The sequence below is a fragment of the Vicugna pacos genome, chromosome 11, assembly GCF_048564905.1.
Source record: "Vicugna pacos chromosome 11, VicPac4, whole genome shotgun sequence".
NCBI classification, from domain to species: Eukaryota; Metazoa; Chordata; class Mammalia; order Artiodactyla; family Camelidae; genus Vicugna; species Vicugna pacos.
Genome location: NC_132997.1, coordinates 76,171,892 through 76,194,822, shown reverse-complemented (window position 1 = coordinate 76,194,822; position 22,931 = coordinate 76,171,892). Strand labels below are relative to the sequence as shown.

General features: G+C 34.9%; 1 protein-coding gene across 8 annotated transcripts in view; it reads right to left on the bottom strand.

Moving 5' to 3' along the window:
* Positions 1-22,918, bottom strand: part of CUTC (cutC copper transporter) — a 44,588-nt gene extending 21,670 nt beyond the window's left edge. For 3 of the 8 annotated variants that reach the window (XR_012077537.1, XR_012077539.1, XR_012077538.1), the window contains exons 1-10: positions 22,704-22,912; positions 19,788-19,859; positions 17,110-17,169; positions 13,963-14,172; positions 13,260-13,295; positions 10,902-11,035; positions 6,769-6,796; positions 3,124-3,229; positions 1,925-2,339; positions 422-541 (exon numbers count right to left, since the gene is read on the bottom strand). Coding sequence is in view for 4 of the 8 variants with exons in the window: in XM_006210530.3 (XP_006210592.1) it covers positions 2,225-2,339; positions 3,124-3,229; positions 6,769-6,796; positions 10,902-11,035; positions 13,260-13,295; positions 13,963-14,172; positions 17,110-17,169; positions 19,788-19,859; positions 22,704-22,764 (822 nt within the window). In the remaining 4 variants the exon portion in view is untranslated. Of the gene's footprint in view, positions 1-421; positions 542-1,836; positions 2,340-3,123; positions 3,230-6,768; positions 6,797-10,901; positions 11,036-13,259; positions 13,296-13,962; positions 14,173-17,109; positions 17,170-19,787; positions 19,860-22,421; positions 22,677-22,703 lie in introns of those variants that run through there. The other 5 variants (XM_006210530.3, XM_015244689.3, XM_072971753.1 and 2 more) reach the window with 5 other exon arrangements.
* Positions 22,919-22,931: the final 13 nt, after the last annotated feature.

Sequence of the window (22,931 nt, the reverse complement as noted above, 5' to 3'; positions counted from 1 at the left end):
TGTTTTTTCTGTATTGAGATGATTATGTGATTTTTGTACTTTATTGTACAAAATTTATTGTACTGATTTTTGGATGTTGCATTCCTGATATAAATCCTACTTGGTCATAGTGTATAATCTCTTTTATGTTGCTGGACTCAGTTTACAGAGTGGCTCTGGATGGGGCAAACTGAAGATATCCAGCATAGTTACCGAAGTCAGTAAGTCCTGACTCCCAATCCAGCGCTCTTTTTCTACTAGAAAAGTAAGTTGATACTATGAATACACAATTTGATGGCTGCAATGAGAAATATATAGAAATATGAAGACATTGTTCCCAAGTCTCAAAATACTTATAATATTGAAAAGACATATACACATGAAATAATAAGTAAATATTTTAAAACAGGACTATGTAAGTAAAATCAAGGTAAGCGGTTACCTTAATGCTTCTTTTATATTCACATAGTGGAGGGCACACAAAACATTGGCTTCAGTACTCAGTGCGTGGCTTCCTGGGAAGGACTTTTAAACTATCAAAGAGTGATACTAGAAAGTTAACCTGGAAGAAAAGAACTAACACTTAATGGGCACTTACTATGTACTTGGCATTTTAATATATCATTAAACCAGAAACTATAGTTTAGTTATTATTCCTGATTTACAAATAAAGGAATTAAAGTTCAAGAAATTAACTTAAACTGGAAGCCAGGATGATTCCAGGTGTGTCTGATTTGCCCAGGAGTACTGCTCTCTGTACCACATCTACATACCAGAAACATCCTAAAGCAGAAAACTTGGAGGTTAGTAGCTTAGCACTCAAGTGTCATAAACAACATTAACTTGTTATTAAATTTTGAGTAATTCACAGAACCTCTCAGATTCTTAGCTATCTGTTTAGAGATGATAACATGGCCTTGTCTCTGGAGGATCATACAGTGAAGTCCAAGCATGGGGGAGGGTTCGGCCAAAATGCTAACTATGTGTGTGCATCTGTATGTGATACTTACGTATCTGTATCTATATTCCAAAGCCAATAGTTAAAACTATTAACAGAAACCACTAATAGAAACCACTGAGGTTATTTTTGATTTTTAAATAGTTTGCCTCTCATTTCTCATAAATTCCTTGGCAAATATTCTATGTTAAAATCACACCTGAAAAATGAGCAATGTTAAGATTTCAACATAAGGAAAGGGACACGTTAAAAAAAGGCAAGGTTTTTGGTATGTACATTCATTAGTACCCAAATCTGTGCATGCTATTTATAGAGGCTCCAGTAACTAGCTTCCTAACCAAAGGCAAACTCTTTATATTATGATTTGTTACTTTCCTAATATAGAAAAAACAGGAGCAGTGTTTGTGTAAAATGAGATTATAAATATGAAAGTAACAGATAAAACTAGTGATGAACTTGAACACTTGGGACCTACTCATAGGAAAAGCATCTTTCATCACTAGAAACCATTCTCCTTATCTGTGGCCTCAGCTGAGAGAAACAGCTATTTTCATAACCTCCCTAACTTCCCCCAATTCTCAGTATAGGTCTTTGTAAATTATCAGATGAATCTTATGGTTAAGCCATTTCTCTATCTGGGGACAGAGGCGGAAGTAACCTGCTGAACAATAGAGATCACTTCTGCCTTCATCTATCTGGGAACTTTTACATCCTGCTTCCCAGGTGTGGGAATTTTTATGCTGTACCATTTTACTCTATATCCTTAGCATCTTGCCCAGGGCAACACATCCAAAGAGTACATAATAAAAAGAGAAAATGAAGGAAAACAACAACAACAAAAAATCTTCCCTTTAACATTTTGCTACAAATTGTATTCAGCGTATGAATAAGAGACTCTATTGTAATAGAATGGAAATTTTTATTTCACAAATGAAAAGGCAAAATATTGCTATTGAATTGACCATGAAGTCACATCTGAATTCATACCTTGCAGCTCAATTTTCTCAGTTCATCAATTAATTCCACTCAAAACAGACTACGCCTCTGTCCGTGGAAGAAGTGCAGACCAGATTTAACCATGATGATGAAGATGGCTGGCAAGGTTAAGCAAAGGAAGTGACTGTATTTCGAGTTCTTTTTTCTTCTTGGAAATATTATCCATGGCAATATGATACTTAAAAACTGACTGTCCTGGCCAGAGAAGAAGGTTAAAGCCATGCCACTAAGAACTGCAGACTATTCTTCCACCTTCATCCTGTGACATCCGTGTCTCTCAGACAGCTCTGGCTAAACCAGAATATTCTTTGCAATAGCATTCAAAGTCCTTACTTGGGTCACATCTGTTACCTTTAGAGAATATTCTGAGCTAGACAGAGAGGCTCCCATAGCAACAGAGGAATTTCTGCAACAGAAATAATAAAGGAACAGATAATTAATTATATAAGTTGTTAAATGATCCCCTCTACTGGCACTTCATCTCAGGTTATTTCATGGCTCAAGAACAAGTACAGGTCAAGGACTCTGGACTGCCGTATTTGATAATTTTTATTCATTACTTGAAACATCTAGTAGCCAAATCTACCAGGTTGTATACTTGATTTTGTATCTGGAATTGTAAATTCTAAGGCACTTGTTTCTTTTATATCTCACTTTCCCCAACTTATAAATAAAAATAATCAGTAACTATTAAATTATAGGAGTCCTCTCAAGTATAATAAAAAACATGTAACAGTTTAAATTCCTTTATAGCAATATAATGTCAAAATAACTGAGAGGAAAGGTGAGGAAAGCCTTAATTAAGTATAAAGGTAGGAAAGATAAACATGACTATGGCCCTTCCAGCCTTACACCATAGTTATTAACTTTGCTAAAGGAAATCACAAATGAGTGGGCATACAGCCAACTGACTCACTTGAAGCTTAGCTGCTGAATTTGTTTATTATTAACTGGTCTAAGTTCAGCAATGACTTAAGGATTTGTAGGTTAGCCTCTGTTCAGAAATGCCTGCATATTTAAGGCAGGATAAGAATCATTCTGCAGTTTAAAAACTTCAAAAATGACACAATACTTACATACTAATCACAACATTCCATTCATTAATCATGCCATCACCTAAGCTTTTCCTATTTGGGGAAGTAAAGATTAATCTCATTCCTTTTTGTATGAGTCAAAGAATATATTTTTACCGAAACTTCATTCCTGAATCTCTGGCTGATCGAGCAGAACAGTGGAACTCTGTAGCACCTGAACCCTCAAGGATCCTTTGTAGGTTTCTTTCTGTTATGCCACCCCCTGTAGGAAAGAATAAGTAATACATCAAGTAGAATAGATTTTTGTATAAAATTTAATGAATAATATGACGGCTTGCTCTACCTGAAATCTCCATACTGAAATTTCTCACTGATTCAAGAATTACTCTCTCCTTATTAAACTAGAATGGATTTAGAAAAAAACTATAAAAGACAAGATTATAGACTCTGCAGAACAAAAGATGAGGTCAAAGAACCTACATGAGAGAACCTTACATGCCCACTGGTTTATATAACAACACTACACATTGACTATTTATTTATTTATTATCTATTTTTCACAAACATTATCTCACTTAATTGTTTTCTTGAGCTAAGAAGATTCATCCAAATAATATTCATATTTGGTAAAAAATCAAATAGCACATAAGAACATTTGATACAAGGCAGTAGTAGCCTCCTCCCTACCATCTTCACCCTATTCCCATTCCCGAACTCGTAACCAGTTCTGTTACTTTTTCTGGTTGTTTTTATATCCGTAACTTTACATGCTATGCTTATACCTTTTTTTCTTGATACGTCAATTTTAGACACCATTTTTATTGACTTCTAATATAGAAGATAAGGATTGGTTTATCTGTATCACCCGCTTTCCTTCTCTCTTCCTCTTCCTAATACATTACTGACTTTAAAAAGGTTACTCTAAGGGCAAGGAAAATCACTGAGTGCTTTAGCCCTACTCCCCCTCAAAGCAAAAAACAAAACAAAACAAAACAAAACAAAAGGTAAGATAGGCTTGAGGAAGAAGTTACAAAAGCGATGTCTCAGAAATGTGTCTCAAACAGAGAAGCTCTAAGGTTCTTTCTCTGATTCAGGATTTGATGAGCACACAGACTTCATTGGAAATGGGAATAATGTATGGTGTCACACAGTTTATTTACTACAATATCAATTTTTTGTTTCATTTTATAGAAGAATCTGGTTCTACTTTGTTAAAACTGCACAATCAAGTATTTTATGACTCATTTGTTTTGATGAATAATCTCTTAAATATCTGAATATAAAAAATCATATTCTGAATTGATATTAGATTATAAATATAAAATTAGTTTGTTCATTTTTTATCCCTCTCTCCTAATTTATAGGATGTATTCAATAAATATTTTTAAATGACTTTAAAATATGTACTCTGTATCTCAAACTATTCAAATTGCTGAAGTAACTTAATTTATACAGTTTTTCTGACTTACTAACTTTTTTTTCTTAATGGTACAGTAATATCAGTGAGCCCTAAGAAGCAGAAAGAACAGAGAAGTCAGGTTTAGATTGGAATCCTGGCTTCACCACTGTAGCCCTTCACAGCTATGTGATCTTAGACAAATTACTTAAATCCACTGAGCCTCAATTTTTTTTCACCAAAGAGGGATAATATTGCCCACTTTACCAACTTGTAAAGATTAAAAGACAAATAGAAATTTCCTTCAAATAAATAACAAAATATCTAGCCACTGAAATATATGCTGCTCAGTCATCAGCAACTTTAGGACACAAGCAATACATTTTCCAAATACAGACTACACATCAGTTGGGACCTGAAAGAACAACTAGTTCAATATCCTCTCTTGATAGATAAGGAAACCGGAGCCTGAATTATACTGTAAGCATTATGAAAGTCCCTAGAGGGAAACTACTATGCTCTATTTATCTTTGTATTTCCAATCAATTAGGCATTCAGGTTGACTTACCTAGAAATTTTTACTTTCTGGAACTCACTTACATGAAATTGTAATAATCGGTTTATAGAACTATTCGGTGAGCTCCTTAAGCAGAAGGAATACTTCCTATTCACGTCTGTGTTTTCACATCTACCTGGCATATAATTAGCATTTGCTAAGGTTTGTTAAATAATCACAAATATTTCTGTATATAACATCGTCTCACCTAAGACTGTACGCCTCCTGAAGAAGTAATTTCTTGTGTAACTCTGCATCCCAAGTAATGCCTTGCACATAGCAGATAACTTAATTACATATTAAGCAAAGGCAATCTTAAATTAATAATTGTTTAAGTCTGAGTATTAATTGTCAAGGCTAAATACATTTAGTCTTAAATGGAAATGCATCAAACTCAATTAAGTCTCTTTAACATTCCCTGATTAACTGATTAAGGGTCTCAATTTGACAGGTAACATATACTTTCTATTTGCTTCTGTTTCAGGGACTTATTACATGTCAAAGCTTTCCTAAATTTCTGACACTATCCCTCTGCCTGGCCTCTTTTTAAAAGCTGGCCTTTATCTGGCTATTTTGACCCCTGGTCAGTCCCGGCATTGTTGGTATTAAGACAACCAGACATTGTAGGCCCTCTGATTTGATGTAATATGAAGCATAGAGAATTAACCACGAAGTATTCCTACCAAAAATATTTAACCAGAATTTAAATAACCTATGATCTAACTAGCAGTTTACGGGAAATACAGAGGTTAGGAAATACATACTAAGGAATATCAAAAGGAAGCAATCTGATAAAACCGAAAATTAGAACATTTTACAAGGTAACTATTTCAAACCTTTTAAATGTCATTTTTTTTAAAGCAGAGAAAGAAAAGGAAAACTTCTATATTAAAAGATATTAAAGATAGATAACAACCAAGTATAATTCTTGTTCCTTGACTGGATCATGGTTTGGACATATGGACATATCAGCTATAAAAAAACATTCTGGGTACAATTAGCGAAAGGAGGGTATTGACTTAGTATTAAATGGTATTAGGGAATTCATGTTTATTTTGATAGATGTGATAACAGTACTGTGGTTATGGTAAAATGCCATTTTGTTTTTAAAGAAGTATAAAGATAAAATGTCACAGTGCCTTTAATTTAAATTTACAATATCTCAGGATAGAAAAAGATGAGACAAATGTGACAAAACATTAATAAATGAGCATGTGTGTATTCATTATTCTATCTTCTACTTTATTATATGTTTAAGAAGTATTTTAAAAATTTAGGTTGTCTTTATGTGTCCTACTTTGATTCTAAGTCATCTTATCCAATTCTTTAGAAATTATTCATTTCTAATGAGCCATTATTACTTAATTGATCTTACAGTTATCATCAGAAGTATATGATCCAACTGTTGTGGCTAGAAGGAAGAGTTTGACGACCAGAAATCTTCAGAAACTGAATATTATATTATAATATCCAGGGATATTACCTAAATGTTTGCTTACGCCTTGTCAACAACTAGGACCTTTGGCCCTAACATACTATAGCAGCATCAAACTTGGTGTGCCTCACCAGAAATGAACATCTACACTCACAAAATTCTATACTATGGGAAAGCAAACATGGAGAAACTCCAATCTTTATTTGCTCCTCTCTGAGTTAAACCCTGCTAGAATGTTCTTTATATAAAGCTTTAAATTCTAGCACAGATCTCCCAATTTTAAAACATTTTTATCAAATTACATATTCTTTCCAAACACCATGTACTAATACTTTTCCCCATATTGTCCTGCCTCCTTTGCTCTTTCTTACTACGTTCAATGTTATACCAGTAAATGGACAGATAAATAAATACCTGGCATTACCACAATCCTGCCTTTTGCCTGAAAAAAGAAAAAAATAAATAAGTAAATTTTAATATCCTTCTCTTAAATGGGATAATAAGGCAGTGAAAATGGAAACATAATATATTAAATTTATTAAATTACTACTAGTATCTAATTTTCAATAGATCTTTTCTATTTCTTTGGGATCTTAGGCAAATAAAATGTTCAGCATAGTAACTCTTTCTATCCAGAAAGGTGACTTTCTTGCATTGCTTTCAAGACTTGCACTATTACGAATATAAAGAATAGGAGAATAAAATATAAATACTAAATAATTACACCACCTTAAGAAAAGGCATTACTGAAAAATAATACTAATTCTGAGTTCTTAGTATGCGATGGGATGGAAGTAACTGAATATAAATAAGATTTCAGCATAAAAGAAAGAGCATAGCATAACTGTAAACTACTGAAAAAAATCTATTCAAATTCTGTATCCTCAACTAAACTCCATAGCTTATTATACCAATTTAACAAAACCATAGGTCCATTTCACTCATTAAGAAATAAAACTGGACTACATGAATTGATTTAATTTCTGATAATTCTGGAAGATATGTATTAAAATTTCCTTACTTTTATTCCATTTTGTCACAGTTTCTAAATAAATTTTGGTGATATACTCGGTATCACTGAAAGTCAAAAGGAAATCACCCCTTTACAAATGTATAGAACTACTAGCAGTAGGTAGGTAACACTGACAGGATAAAAATAACATTATGTCAAGCTCAATAATTTGCAAAATAAAACCCTGATCAAATTGATCTTTCATGAAAGTGTTTATCAAATATCACTTTACTCACTCCTTCATCCATCTAACAAATATTTATTAAGTGCCTACCATGTACCAAGACACTGTTGTAGGCATGGGGAATATAGTGATTAAAGGGGTCCAAAATATAACACTGTGGCATAAAAATTATTTTGAGCTGAAGGCATTTGAGTTCCTGAAATTCCTGATCTGCCTAAAAGCAGAGTCTCCCAAAAGAAATGAAAAAGAATTTAACTGTCATAAACCTCACCCTGGGAGCAACTCATTAGCATCACACCCAAAAAGACATTGTCATAAAACTATCCTATCTCCCAACTATTCTCCTAAGGATCCACTGTCTCTCCAACAAAGTCATTTGTTTTCCCATAATGCCCTTTCTCCTTCTACTTCTAAGTTCCTAAGTGCCCTCTTCCTGTCTCTTCTTCACCTGTTAAGATGGTACATAAGCCCCAAATTCTAAGCACCTCTTTGAGTTACATTTCTTTGTGAACTCTCACACTTACATAAATACGTGATTACAATCTTTATTTCCTACTAATCTGTCTTTTGTCAGTTTAATTCACAGGCCCTCAAATACTGAACCTAAGAGGGGAAAGAATAAGTTCCACCACCTTACATGGTGAACAAGAAAAAGTTCCTACTCTCATGTTCAACATGTTCAAGGAAAACAAACAACAGATAGGTATGTTTATATAATAAAATTTCAGGAAGCAATATGTGCATACAATGTAAAAAATAAAGCAAGTCAATGAAATAGAGAGTAAAAGGGAGGGGGAGATTTCATATTAAATTTCACAAAATTTAATAATTGTTAGAGAAGTAAGTGAAACAAGGATGTTTAGTATCCTCAACTGTACTAAAGCAAAGTATCCACAAAGCTAAGTAATTACTATCTAGAAAGTTGAAATGATTTTAGGAGGAGAAAAAAGCCATATTTAACTGTTTCTTCTAACTGAAAGTTTTCCAAAACACGGACAAATGTTTAAAAAGATGAATTCTATCACTATTTTTTTGGCCTTCTCTAAAAAATTACTTAGAACTACATGGTTACCTAAGGCTATCAAAGTGATTCAGCAATACAGAGCACTCAATAAGTGTCAGATTTTGTGCTGAAGTGATCCACAACTATTCCAGGAGGTAGCTGCTATCATTAAGCTAACTTTGTAGGTGAGGACATTGAAGTTTAGGGTGGTTAAGTAAACTGCCCAAAGTCACTGTTAATACGTGGCAAAACCAGGATTTAAATACAGACTTTTCTAATCCCAAATCCTGTGTTTTAACCAGTATATTATACTGCTAGGTAATTGCTTCAAGAAGTAGTTAGAATAATCTCACTTATCTGTGGAATGTAAAAAAGTAAAACACAGAGAAGTAAAGAATAGAATGGTGGTTACCAGGGGTGGGGAAGTGAAGGAAATGGTATACAAAGTTGCTGTTATGTAGGATGAGTAAGTCTAGAGATCTAATATACAGCATATGACTATAGTTAATAATACTGTATTGAATACTGAAAATTTGCTGAGAGTAGATTTCAGGTGCTTTCATCACACACACACACACACACACACACACAAGTTAACTATAGGAGCAGATGAGCTTGACTGTAAACATTTCATTCTGCATATGTATATCAAAAAAACCTTAAATACATATAATTTTCATTTTTTGAAAAAAAGTAAAGTCAGTTTATGAGAATATTTAACACAGCTCTTCCTGCCAACCAATGATTAATCCACAAATCTCTCACACACAGATATTCTGAAATGCAATAAATGGCCATGATAATTATTTTCTACTCCATACTGAGCAACTATTTTAAAATGGAAACCTGATTCATCAATTCTTTTTTAAAACTGTTCAGACTTTCCCAGTGCACTAAGAATAAAATATTAACTCTAAAATAGTTTTCAAGGCTCTCGACAGTATTCTTTTCACATTCAACATTATAGTCATTCTTCAGTATCTTAACAAGTTGTGCTCATTTTTGTTTCCAGGTCTTTGCATACACTATTTCTTCTTCATGGAGCATTCCCTCAACTCTCCCTCTCTCCACCCCCTTTCCTTTTACATGGATGACTCCTAATTATCCTTCAAATGAGTAAGACATTGCAGTGTGGGTGTCTTTTCTTCTGGATAGCTAACTACTTGCCAGTCCCTGTCCCTCAAATCAGGAGTTGATTCCTCTCCATAGTGCTCATACAGGACTTCTTTTTAATAGCACTTTATTAAAATTGCCTGCTCTATTAAAGGTGCCTGCTGTGCACTAGTTTGTAAGGGCAGTGACTACACACACATACACACACACATCCTTTGGTCACCACCATAGTGCAAATGCCCTGCACTTAATATATACTTAATAAATATTTATAGAATCAGTAAGTTCCAAACTAGAAAAATTCATCAAATCCTTAGATAAAATGTCTGAAAATTATTTTCATGGCTGTAGAATAGTGAACATGAGCAGATGTCTACACAAACACACTAAATAATATTATTAATAACAGAAGTAATAATAATAACACTAACATGTATTAAAATCTATTATATATCAAGCAGTCCACTAAAGCTCTTACCAAGAGCCTTATCTTATCTCTTATATTATCTCTTATCTCTACCAATCCTATTTTATCTCTACCAATCCTCGGAGCAACACTATAAAAGAAGTATTAAACTTATCTCAATTTAACACAGGAGAAAACAGAGGCTTAAAGGCTGGTAATCTACTCAACATTACATAGCAAGTGTCAAACTTGAGTCTCAAATCCAGAACTCTCTTATCTCAAAATCCATACTCACTAATGCCTTTGGACTGGTGTCAGAAAAACACAGACATACTACAACTACAAAGCCATCTTCTGAGTGCTCTACAAATGATGCTAATTTGCAAGGGGAAATCATACAAGAGAAAGAATATATTTCTTCCTGTTGTGACAGATGGGGAAATAAGAGAGAAAAAAACAGGTTTAGTTTTAGAATTTACCTCCAAATGAAAATGTCCTCAAATTTTATATGGGATCCCCTGACTATACATAGGCTAATAAGAAGAAGATGTGGCTTAAACTATGCAATGCTGATGACAGAAAAAAGATAAAACTTGCTGTAGTTATCCAGATTAGATCAGCTATTTAGGCACTGTCTACAATTTGATCTTGAGCCTTGGTTACTAAAAATACTCATGGGAAAGAAATAAAAATTATATAAATGTTACTGCCTGCATGCTACAGAATTACCACAAGGTCAGTAACATGTAGTTTCACAACCTAACTGAACAACAGAATATCAGGAGAAACCACACCAGCCTTAGGAAGAAAGGAAAGAAATAATGTGTACCTGATCTATGAGCCGCTTTATTAGGGGTAGCCCTTCTAGTGCCGAACTATCACATCCACTGGTCAATACTCGTTCAAATCCCAAAGTTAAGAGGGTCTCTAGAGCTGCCATTGGATCATGAACCATGTCAAAGGCTGAAATAAATAAAACTGACTTGAATTTTGAACAGATTTTTCTAATATAGAGCTTTCCACAATGCAGTATACACACAGTGGCCACAATGCAGTATACACACAGTGGTGTGCTGGACCTAACCTGTCTTGGCTTGCAAGAGCCAATAGATAAATATTCAGGAATTTTGCATCATGATTGTTAATCCATTGGGAGCCTAAAATCAGTCAAGGTGGCAGTATTTAAACCACAGAAATCAACAAATGCTACAAATCAGGGCTCCTTTTTCCTGAGAACCAGTTTACTAGCACACCACAGTGTGCACACCATCAGTAGTATGCAGTTATTTTAATGGTACACATTTGAACAGATCATTTACTTACATGCAGATTAGAAGTGAAAAGGTTTCATTTTTCATTAGTTATGAAGTTTCTCTTTAAAATAAATTTCCTTAAGATTTTAAGAAAATTATTAAATAAATCTGTATAGGAAACACTCAGATATGGTAAAACTGTAAATGTGATAAGCAAGTGATACCGATTTGGGAATATCTGCTCTAAGGTTTCAGACAAACAGGACAGAATGAAAATATTAAACTCACTAGTTCTAGAAAAGGCCTTGGTTCATTCTCAATATTGACTAATATTTTGTACTAATTCATTTACCACCTGTACTCAAAGCTCATAGTATAAGGATAGTTTTTTACGACAGACTATATGAAGTTTCCTACTTTCTAAAACAATTCTCTTCTCAAACAAAACTATTTCTGCTTTGGTTCTCAGCACTGCTACATGATACACAAGTGCCAACATATGGTGGCTTTGGTGGTAGACCCCTTCCTTTCACCCTTCAGGGCATGTAGGCAGCTAAACCTACCACAAAGGATTTTCTTCTGTTGGTGGCAGCACCTTCCTACCAGTAATTACACTATCACAGTGTCTCGTTAAATACATGAGTGAAAAGAAAAGTGGAATCCAGGACAATATAAAAATTTTAAAATATGAAAATATTTTTGTTAAATTTATTGAAGGAAAAGAACAGGTGTCTGAAATGATTCACAGTTTAAAGTTTAAGAACAGAAAAATATATTCTATATGATGGGTTTATTTTGAATTATTTAGCACATCAAATTTTAAACTATATATTTTTCAGGTAAATGTCTACTAATTTAAATTATTTCATATTAAATTTTTTTTTTGTCTAGCCTCACATTCTGACTTTTAAGTGATCTAACATCTTTTAGTTATCTCTAGTTTATGAGAAGTGTTGCTAAAAAGCAAGTTAAGAAAACAGTTTTCTGGTGATACCATTCATTTCAAAAAGAAACAATGATAAATGCTTTATACGTAATTTCTATAAATGGATGCACATCCTAGTGTCCACTCTTATCCTAATCTTTGAATGTTGACTCAAAAAGATAGAAAAATATTCAATAATTTCTCATCCATATCATCAAGTCAAAAAAGTTGAAGACTTCTTTCTTTCCATGTGCAATAGCAGTGCTTCTAGAGGCAAAATTCATACTTGTTCCTCCATTTTACCAATGCAGGCAAAAGTGTATGAAAATTATAACTGCCAGATTTAGAGACAGGAAATATTTTTTATGTAAAATTATCAGATACTTTTTAGAAATCATTCTGATGTAGACAAGCTATCAATAATGTAAAATAATTTTGTGCACTATAGTGAACATCTGTTCATTAACTAGCCAGCATCCATTTCTTCTCTCCTTCTTATTAATAGTATCCAGTTCTTCATCAGATATCCATTCCCTCTCTGCCCACGAATCTCATGTTCATCCGGGAAAGCTGACCTCACTCCTAGCTCCAGGAATGACACTGTCTGGCTTAAGCCAAGCAGTACACTTCACTTCACTGGCCATAGTGATTTATTCTTTTTGGGATCACACAGGACCTTAGATAATCTAGTAAAAATGAATCTCAGGATTCTTGCTTGGAATGCTGTGAATGGAAGGCTACACATATCCGTAGGCAATGCTTACTCTCTATTCTATCACACCAACACTGCCTTCCACTTTTAACAACTTTTCATAACTAAAGCTTCATATTTTCTAGAAATTGTGCATCTCTAAATTTACAACTGTTAGTCCCAAGAGCAGTATATAGAAACCAGTAGGTTTCTATACTGTAACACTATAGAATTGTATTCTATAAAAAGGTTGTAGCATTTGGTGAAATCAGAAAACTGACACCGTTCAACAGAACTTCTAAAATGGAAATGACTCACCTCGGTGGAAAGTGACTGGCAGAGGACGGCAAAGAGCTATAAAGAGAAAGTCACACAACAACACGAATGAAGATCATCGCTGATTACTAAGTATAGGATTCTCCATATTAGATGGCAGTTTTTTATACTTTCCTCTCCTAAGTGAAGACAGTGAACTATAATAATAATAAAAAAAATGGCAGCCTTCCAAATTCAAAAGTCCTACGTTCCCATTAATCTTTGGTTTTCATATTTTAAAAATGGTCATCTACTCTTTAGAGGTACCAACTAAAAAGTCATATGATCTGGCAACTATAAGGACAGCATTACATCTATCACTTACCACTCTGAGAATCTTCAAGAAATACTTTGTTCTAGTAATACAGGTAGTTTGGTTCTGTCCTCTCTGCATGTCCCCATCCCCACCAACTACAATAGCTTTTGACGTTTTTGATGCTGTGATTAAAGGAATCAAGGTAAACTTCCCTTGAACTCTACAGGAACAGTAGCAGAACCAGATCTATAATAACTGAAGAAAGTCAGGAGGGCTATGCCACATACAATCTCTGCCCAAAACATCTAAATAACTACTGTTTAAAGCAGGTTAGTATAAGTGCCTGCAGGTGTAACTAGAAAGTCAGTTCTGTGATTGCATCCTTCTGTATTGGCAGTATTAAATGCAATCATTATCAGAGGCTTTTTGGTCTCAGGTATAAATTCTTACCCACAAGGGACATGCACAGTTCTTTGTCAATGTGTCCATCTTCAGTCAATGCCCCAAATACCAAACCATCAGCACCATAAAGCTTGGCAAGGCGAATGTCAGCCTTCATCACCTCAACTTCGCGATCTGAATATAGAAAATCACCTCCACGTGGCCGAATCATCACAAAAACTGGGATCTGGACATACTGCTTCACTACTTGAAGGACACCTACAAGAACAGGGAGCAGACTAATTAAAATTCAAACGTGAGCTAAAAGCTCAATGAGGTCAATAAAATAGTATTTATTATTTATTGATCTTTTACATTTGCTCTGGTGTATCACTTCTGTAAGAAAGTGATACACTTTCCTGACAGAGGAAACCACAGAAAGGTGAATCTAAAGGGAAAGGGGACACTGAAATGAAAAATGTATATATTAGTAGAAGTTAAGTAATAAGAAAATCAAGGGTGAAAAAGAACAATTTAGAAAACAGAAGGAAGTTACTGCATTTTAAAAGCTCTTGTCAGGTGACTCAACAAAATTATTTTACTGCTATGTAAATTTGAAAGTGTAATAACTACCAGATTCAATGTTTTGATAGTGTATTTCTGGTTTCTCCTTTCTAACTGATTACAGTTCTATTTAAAACTTACACTAGAGATAGTTATATAGTTCTAAAGCTTATGACCCCTTAATGGACAAAGATATTTAGCAAAGTCTTTTTTTTGTAAGAGATATGTAAAAGGAAGCAAAGTTGAACTTATTTACGGCCAGCTCAGAAACCCTCAATAGTAGAAGGTCTGTAGCAAGCACCATTAGTGGTTACCTATTGTGAATTTACTTCTTCTTCCTTGCTACAAGGAAGCTACAAGCTAGGGAAAAGAAGTAAATCCCAATTTTGTATAGGACAGCAATATGTCCAACACCAAGCAATGAATCATGATTCCTGTTGAAAAAAAGATTGCACTCAAATTACAGATATGTTCTAGGTATTTCACACAATGACAAGGGAATGCCCTCCTTTAGCAAGCCATGTCCAAAGGGCCACTGCAAATATAAATATAGTAAATATAGGAGTCATAGATTCACATACGGACTTCTGCTTTTGACTGAGACAGAGTAACAAGAACTTTATTTACCCTTCCACCTATAAAACCAAAAAACAGACAAAAATATATGAAATAATGGTTTGCAAGAGATTGGATGTCAAGCAATAAAGGATAACTATGCCTTAAAGATGGGAAACAAATGAGGTGAGCTCTCTGAATGACCGAGATTACTACCATAAGAGTTTTCCAGGCCACAGCATAGGGAGGGGGAATCCAGGTGGAGCCCAGAGAATACTCTGAGTTGAGGAGACCAAGCTGAGAGTTCAGGAAGACCAAGTGGCTAAAGTTCACAGGAGAGAACAGCAGGGAGGAGAAAAAGAGAACTCCGGAGATCTGCAGAGAACCTCCTTTTAATATTCAGTTGAGTACCGACTGGTGTATGCATACAAGGAAACTATACAAGACCAGGGAAAGATTCACTGAAAAGAAGTATCCACCAGCCAGGTAGGAAAACTCCAAGACTCTTGGGGCACTGGGTAGAGTACACAGAGAGAATAATTAGCTCTAGACTGACCACTGTTCCAGATCTGCCTAACAAATTTTAAAAATAAGATCCAAAAGGAACAAACTATTTCCAAGCAACCTAACTGCTCAAGAGTATTTACAGGAATACAAAAATATCCAGTACCCAACAAAGTAAAATTCATAATGTCTTGTACACAATGAAAAATTATCAGGCAGGAAAGTTAAGATGCATCATGAGGTGACAAATCAAATGAAACCAACCTAGAACTGATACAGATGTTAGAATTAGCAGCCAAGTCATTAAAATAGCTATTATAACTTTATTCTCTATGCTTCAAAACGTTAAGAAGTGACATAGGAGATAAAACAACAAACTCAAACATCTAGGGATGAATACTACAGTGTGTGAGATGAAAAATACACTAGGCAGGATTAACAGCTATTAGACATAGCAGAGAAAAGATTAGTACACTTGAAAACAAAGCAATAGGATCTATGTAAAATGAAACAAAGATTTTTTTTTTTAAAAAAAGAGTAGTTCATCAGTGAGCTGTGGAACAACTTCAAGCAGCCTAATATGTAAGTGAAGTCTCTTAAGGAGGGAATAGATGACACTGAATGCTGAAAAGCTTCCAAATGTGATGACAAGTATAAATGCATATGTCCAAGAAACATGGAGAAAACTACACTCATGTACAACATAATCGAGTTGTTCAAAACCAAGAATAAAGGAAAAAAATCTTAAAAGTAACAGAGAGAAGAGACAAATTACATAGAAAGAACAAATGTATGGATGATAACAGATTTTTTTGTCAGAAACAATACAAGCAAGACAACAGTAAAGAAACATCTTTAAAATCCTGAAAGAATAAAACTGTCAACTTAGAATTCAACACTCAGCAAAAATATCTTTCAAAAATGGGGAAAGATGTTTTCAGATACACAAAAGCTAAAAGAATTCATCGCTAGCACACTTGTACAACAAAAAATGTTAAAAGAATTACTTCAGACAGAAGGGAAATGAAATCAGATGGAAATATAGATCTATACAAAGAAATAAAAAGCACCAGAAATGATAACTACACATGGGTAAATATGATTGTTATCTTATCCTTTCAATCCATTTAAAAGGTAACTGTCTCTTTAAACAAAAATAATAACAATGCAGTGTGAAGTTTTTAACATATGTAAAAGCAAAATGCATAACAAAGACTTGGGGGCAGGGGAAATGAAAACAAAAATCAGTATACCAAGGATGGAAAGATTAAAAGAAACCCGGTCCTTAATATTACTGTAGAGCATATAAACATATTAACAGTAACTTAGTCTCTTAACTTTTTGACATATAAGGGAAAAAAACATCTATTTCATCACATCTTTGAAAGACAAGTTTATATGCAACCATAAACATTTCTATACCTACGGATATTTGTATACATGTGGATACATATTCTATATATATGGATACACAACATCCATGGCAAAGTTAACATGCTAGTAACATTAGTCAAGGATCCCAATGAAACAGATTATCAATTGTCTCCAAGCTCCTTAAACTCCTATAAGAAAATCTGAAAAGTGAACACTTACCCATGCTGGGTGTGGTTCCCCCTTCTAATAAGCCAGAACATAATTCAATGCGACCAGCACCTGTAATAAAAAAGCATTACTCTGCACAATAAATTTTTGTAATTTAAAAATTAAGAAAAAATTTGAAAAGTATTGCTCAAAAGTCATTGTCCAAAATCAACTCTTATTGAACAGCAAACTTAACATTTTTTCTAAACATAAAACAAAGAGTCTTAGAAACCGTCTGAGAGATATTAAAATACAAAACTAGAGTAAAACTCTATTTTCAGTCCCAACTATATTCTGTAACCCATATTGTGTTATTGATAGTCAAAGTTAAGAGTTCATTTAAGTTAAAATTTTGTATTATATGGTTGCCTCTTTATGTACGTGGAAGTGTCTCAGAATAAAGAAGTTTGTGGATTAACCACAATGGCATACTGACTTTTCATTGCTAAGAAAATAGCAATCTTTTCCAAGAGAGCCCTTATTACTTTTAAGTAGCTTAAATCAAGATAATTTTAAGAATAAGAAAATACTGAAAGCAAAAGAACTACAGACTACAGGTCATATCAAAAGGTCTCAGGAGCCAGCTTGAAGAGGTTCCTACCAGCCAAAGACAGGATATTTTAAGCATCAGTAAGAAGAATCACTACAGTGGGCTAAAACACATCAAATATGTTTAAAGCTAGGTTCATAATGATAAAACAATACATTGGAAGACGGAGAACAAACTCATTATCCCCAAAATCAGTAAATAACGGAAAAGAAGCAAGGGTTTATCCTGCCTTTCTTGTACACTAAACTTCAGTATAACCAGTTGATGAGAGAAAGGTTTTCTTTATAGAAGTATACTGCTAATACACGAAAAATAAATTTTAGACTTAATATAGCACTATTTTGCAAACCCTACTAAAATATGCATTGCTAAAATTATTATAAAGGATGGATCAGGAAACCTTATAAAGGATGAATCAGGCTGACTGTATTTGAATCTGCTGATCAATCTTAATATTTCTAAAACAGACAAAACTAAGACGTTACAGCCTCCTGATGTGATGTAACAGGGAGTATATTATCTATAGAGTAGTCCTATAAAAAACTGAAACCTGAATCTAATTAAGCCTTTTGGTTAACAAACTTTACAGGAAATACAGAAGTCAGAGGAACATATTAAATAACACTACATGTATAATCCGCAAAATTAAGAATGTGGGATATGTTAAAAGATGAAAGTCAGTTTCTTTAACATATTATAAGGAAAGGAAAGCAAAAAGAAAGGGAAACTTATAGATTGAAACAGACACATCAAACAAATGAAATATTTAGAACTTGATTTAAAGTACAGTAAAACAAAACTGTGTGAGCCAATTGGGGAAATCTGAAAACTGGCTAGATTTTTTGATATTAAGAAATATTATTTTTTAAAGATATGTTAGTTATATTATTATTTTTTAAAGAGCTCTTATCTTTTAAAGATACTGAAATATCTGAGGATGAAATGACATGATGTCTGGGATTTGCCTCAAAATAATTTGAGGAAGAGGGAGAGGGAAGGCAGGAATATAGATCAGGGGTCAGCAAACTATGGCCCACAGGCCAAAGGCCCACAGCTCTGTTTTGTTATGGCCGGCAAGTTTAAAATGTTTTTGTGTCTTTTTAAAAAATAACATCTTCACTGATATATAATTCACATACCATACAATTCACCCATTAAAAGCGTGCAATTCAATGGTTGTTAGCGTACCCCCAGAATTTTGCAACCATCACCACAATCAATTTGAGAACATTTTCATCACCCCAAAAAGAAACCTCACACCCTTTTGCAGTCACTGCCCCTTTTCCCCATGCTCTTCACTCCTAGGCAACAACGAATAATTTACTTTCTGTCTATATAAATTTGCCTATTCTGGACATTTCATATAAATCAAATCATACAATATGCTGTACTTTCCGACTGCTTTATTCCACTTAGAATAATGTTTCAAAATTCATCTATGTTGTAGCTTGTATCAGTACTTCATTCTTTTCTATTGCCAAATTAAGAATGGTGTTTACATTTTCAAAGGATTATTTAAAAAAGCAAAGAAGAGTATACGACAAAGACTAAATGTGGCCAGCAAAGCCAGATATATATACTACATTGCCCTTTACAAAAAGTTTGCTCACCCCCAATATAGATGAAAGATTGCCCACGTGCTGAAAACAACTGAAGCAGAGCAATAGGTACGTGGGGATTCATCACATTGGTCTCTCTACTTTTGTATATGCTTGAAATTTTCCAAAATAAAGTTTAAAAATGTTTCTGATCCTGAGGTGATGGGAATTTCTATGCTTCCTATTAAAGCAGGTTCAGGGTGCAAAAGAAATCTCAAGGTAAAATATATGTTTAAAAAAAATAAAAGTCTTGATGATGAAAATGGCAACAAATCTCTAAAATCTATGGTTTGAAAAAAATTAAGTCTTTGCTAAGTTGGTTAGTGAGCACTATTGTAGATACTTGACTCAAAATGTGACTTACTGAGGGAATAAGATCAGAAGATCATAATTTCCCAGTAGGTTTTCTAGTTGGTTGGTTGTTTTCAAAAGGATTACTGTGATCCTTAGAGATCACAAAGGTTCTGAAGGTCAGTTCACAGGATTCACTTTCAGACTCTTAAAAGGACAGCTGACTGTCATTCATTCTCTAATTCTCTTACCTCCTCTTTCTGCATTTACAGCTGACTCCACTGAATCAACACACACTTCCATGAGAAATCCATTTGCTGCTCCTAAAATACATGGAGAACAACACAATTTCATGATGGTGCTATCCATCCAGACCAATCTACCACAAATATTTCACATTTTGCTGCCAAAATCCAAACGTCCAATAATAGCAAAATAGATAAGTACACTAGGGCCATAAATACCATATTAATTATTAGCGGGATGTCTCTGGACTGTGAAATTAAAACATAGACATATGTATAAGAAATTACACTGAGAAAAATATGCACTGAATGCCAAACTTGCTAAAACACAAACTTCATCACCATATTCCAGGTCAAGATTCTTTCAATGCTTTTCAATTCTGCCTGCAGAATATGCTTAAACTCCTTCATAAGGAATGCGTGTTTAAGAGCAGGGATGGACTTCAAACCCTGGTCCCACAAATTATTTGTGTGATTCTAGACAAGTTATTTAGCCTAAGTTTCCTGTAAAACAGAGTAGGTTTTAGTACCTACCTCAGAGTGGTGAGGATAAAGTGAGGTAATTCATGTAAAGTGCACAGTACCCACTAAGTGTAAAAAAAGTATTAGCTATCATTCATTAACTATACATTATTTCTTCTATATGCCTCTAGTTTCCTCTAATCCCCAACTCTGATCTTGCTTATGCCATCTCATCATTCCTCAGTGCTTCTAGCTTTATCTTTACTTCTTTTTCTTTTTTTTTCTTTTAATTGAAGTATGGTCGATTTACAATATTGAGTTAATTTCTGGTGTACAGCATAGTGACTCAGTTATGCATATATATATAGCTATTCTTTTTCAGATTCTTTTACACTATAGGTTATTACAAACTATTGAATATAGTTCCCCGTGCTACACAGGACCTTGTTGTTTATCTATTTTATATGTAGTAGTTTGCCAGCTCTATCTTTGAACACTAAGGTCTTCCAAGGCTCATATCAAATCACATTTCCATGATGTTTCCTCTCTCCCAAAGTAGGAAATTGTATCTCTCTTTTTCGAACTCATATAACTCTTCATAAGCTACATGTTCCTCTTTAAAACAATTTGTATCTCTTTAAAACACTAATTATTTTCTATCTCTTATTATTATTTATGTAGATAAGTGTCTGATCACTCTTACTTGATCTAAAGTTCTTAAGTAAGGTCTGTATGTAAGAAATCTTTATTATGGCCCACAATAAGCACATTATCTACCATGGTACACCGGAGTCACAAAAAGATTTACTGAAGGCTGAATAATTACAAATTTATTTAAAAAATGCATGTATTTACATTAAAGAGTGTGCTGAAAACAGAGTTTTGAGTTTTTTCTGTAAGTTAAGCACAGACTTTTTTTTTAAATTAAGAATACTGAATGCATACTTCAGGCAGTAATACCTAAAAGAATGTTCACCACATACTGGTAATGGTTACTACTAGGTGGTGAGACTTGAAATTACTTTTACCTTCTTCTTTTTACTTTTCCATATTGCTTAATTTTTTCCTACCCAATATTGATTTTATAGTTTCTTAAATCGATTTTTAATTTGAAAAACAAAGATCTATCATTTGCTAACAGCAAACTGCAACTGCCTCATTTATTTTAAAGACGACTCAATGCATTTAGCCAGCAGCACTACATTAATTCCATGAGTTTCCTGATAGCCACTCACACTAGCTGTCAGATCAATCTACCTGGGCAGTGCTGCAGAGGTACCATTTGCCTCACATAAGGAAAGACCATGCCCAGGAGAGAGTGGGATGCACACAAAAGGCAATGACAGACGGCAGAGTAAGGCAGTTTTCCTAAGAAATGAAGTTATTCGTAGGGATCAAAGAAGACGGTATCTGTTTGGAGCAACAGTTCCTTTAGTGTAGCAGTCCAGTCAGCTCTGGACTAGGGGCCTTTCAGAGTCTGTGCAGTGAAAATTATTTTCATAATAACACTAAGACTTTATTTGCCTTTTTTCACTGTCATTCTGTCACAAGTAGAGGGGAGTTTTGGGGAGGCTACCTGACATGTCAGATTGAATGCAAAAGCAGGTGTAAGAATTCCATTGAGCCAGATATTAAATAGATCTGCAAAGATATAAAACATTGGCACTCATCTTATTATTTTTTGTTTAGGAAAATAATGATTTTTCGTTAAAAATGTTATGTGTGTTAACAAGTAATGGGTTTATTATGGGGTTTTGTTCTAGTTAATAAATGATTTTTAAGCTTCTGTTTTAATTTCTAAACATGGCCAATACCGATAGGTTTAACTTACATAAATTAAAAGCCTTTGAGTTTCCCAACTTTTAGGAGGGTAAAGGGAGTCCTGAGATAAAAACGCTGGTTTGGAGGAAGCAAGAGTTCACGGGGGAGCGACCTGCCAAATTCCCTAGCACCTGCCATGCCAGGAAGAACTCGGGACTTGTGGCAGCCAAGCTCTGCCACTTGGTAGCAGTATGGCTTTAGGGACAATCCCCACCCCCGCCGTAGTGACCACAGGTCCCCACAGGTTAATCAGTGTGGTCAGTACTCGACACTGAACCATCACAGCGATGCCGTAAGAGGGATACTGGTATCCTCGTGTGGAGATGGGAAACGTGAGAATAAACGAAGTTAACTAACTTGAACACGGTCGCATGACAAGACGTGGTGGCGCCGGGATTCGAGTCTACACATCTGGCTACGAAGCCAGGGAACTCTCTCCACCAAACCCCGGGTTTCCACACGTTCAAAGCCGGAATGTCAGAATTATACAGCGCGGGGGGTGCTGCGATGAGCAGGTGAAACTACTCCGAGGGAAATCGCGATTAATCCACTGGCCAGAAACCCCGCCGGCCCGGTCTGCCCTGGCCTGCGCCCAGGAGCGCAGTCTGCCGACCGCCCCCTCCCCGCCCCCTTCCGCACCGGCCTTTCCGGACGGTATCCGCGCCCGTTTCCGCTCGGAGGAGGCTCCCTGCCTCTTCATGCTCCACGCGTTCCTCTCGCGCGCGTCTTCGGTTTCCACTCAAGAGTCTAGGTTCCGGCGCGCGCGACCAAAAAAGCGCGTCCCCAACGCTGCGCGCGTCCCTGCGCGTCCCCGTCCATGCCCCAGCAGCCCTTGCGACAGCTCAGTCTCCAGCGCAGGCGCAGTCT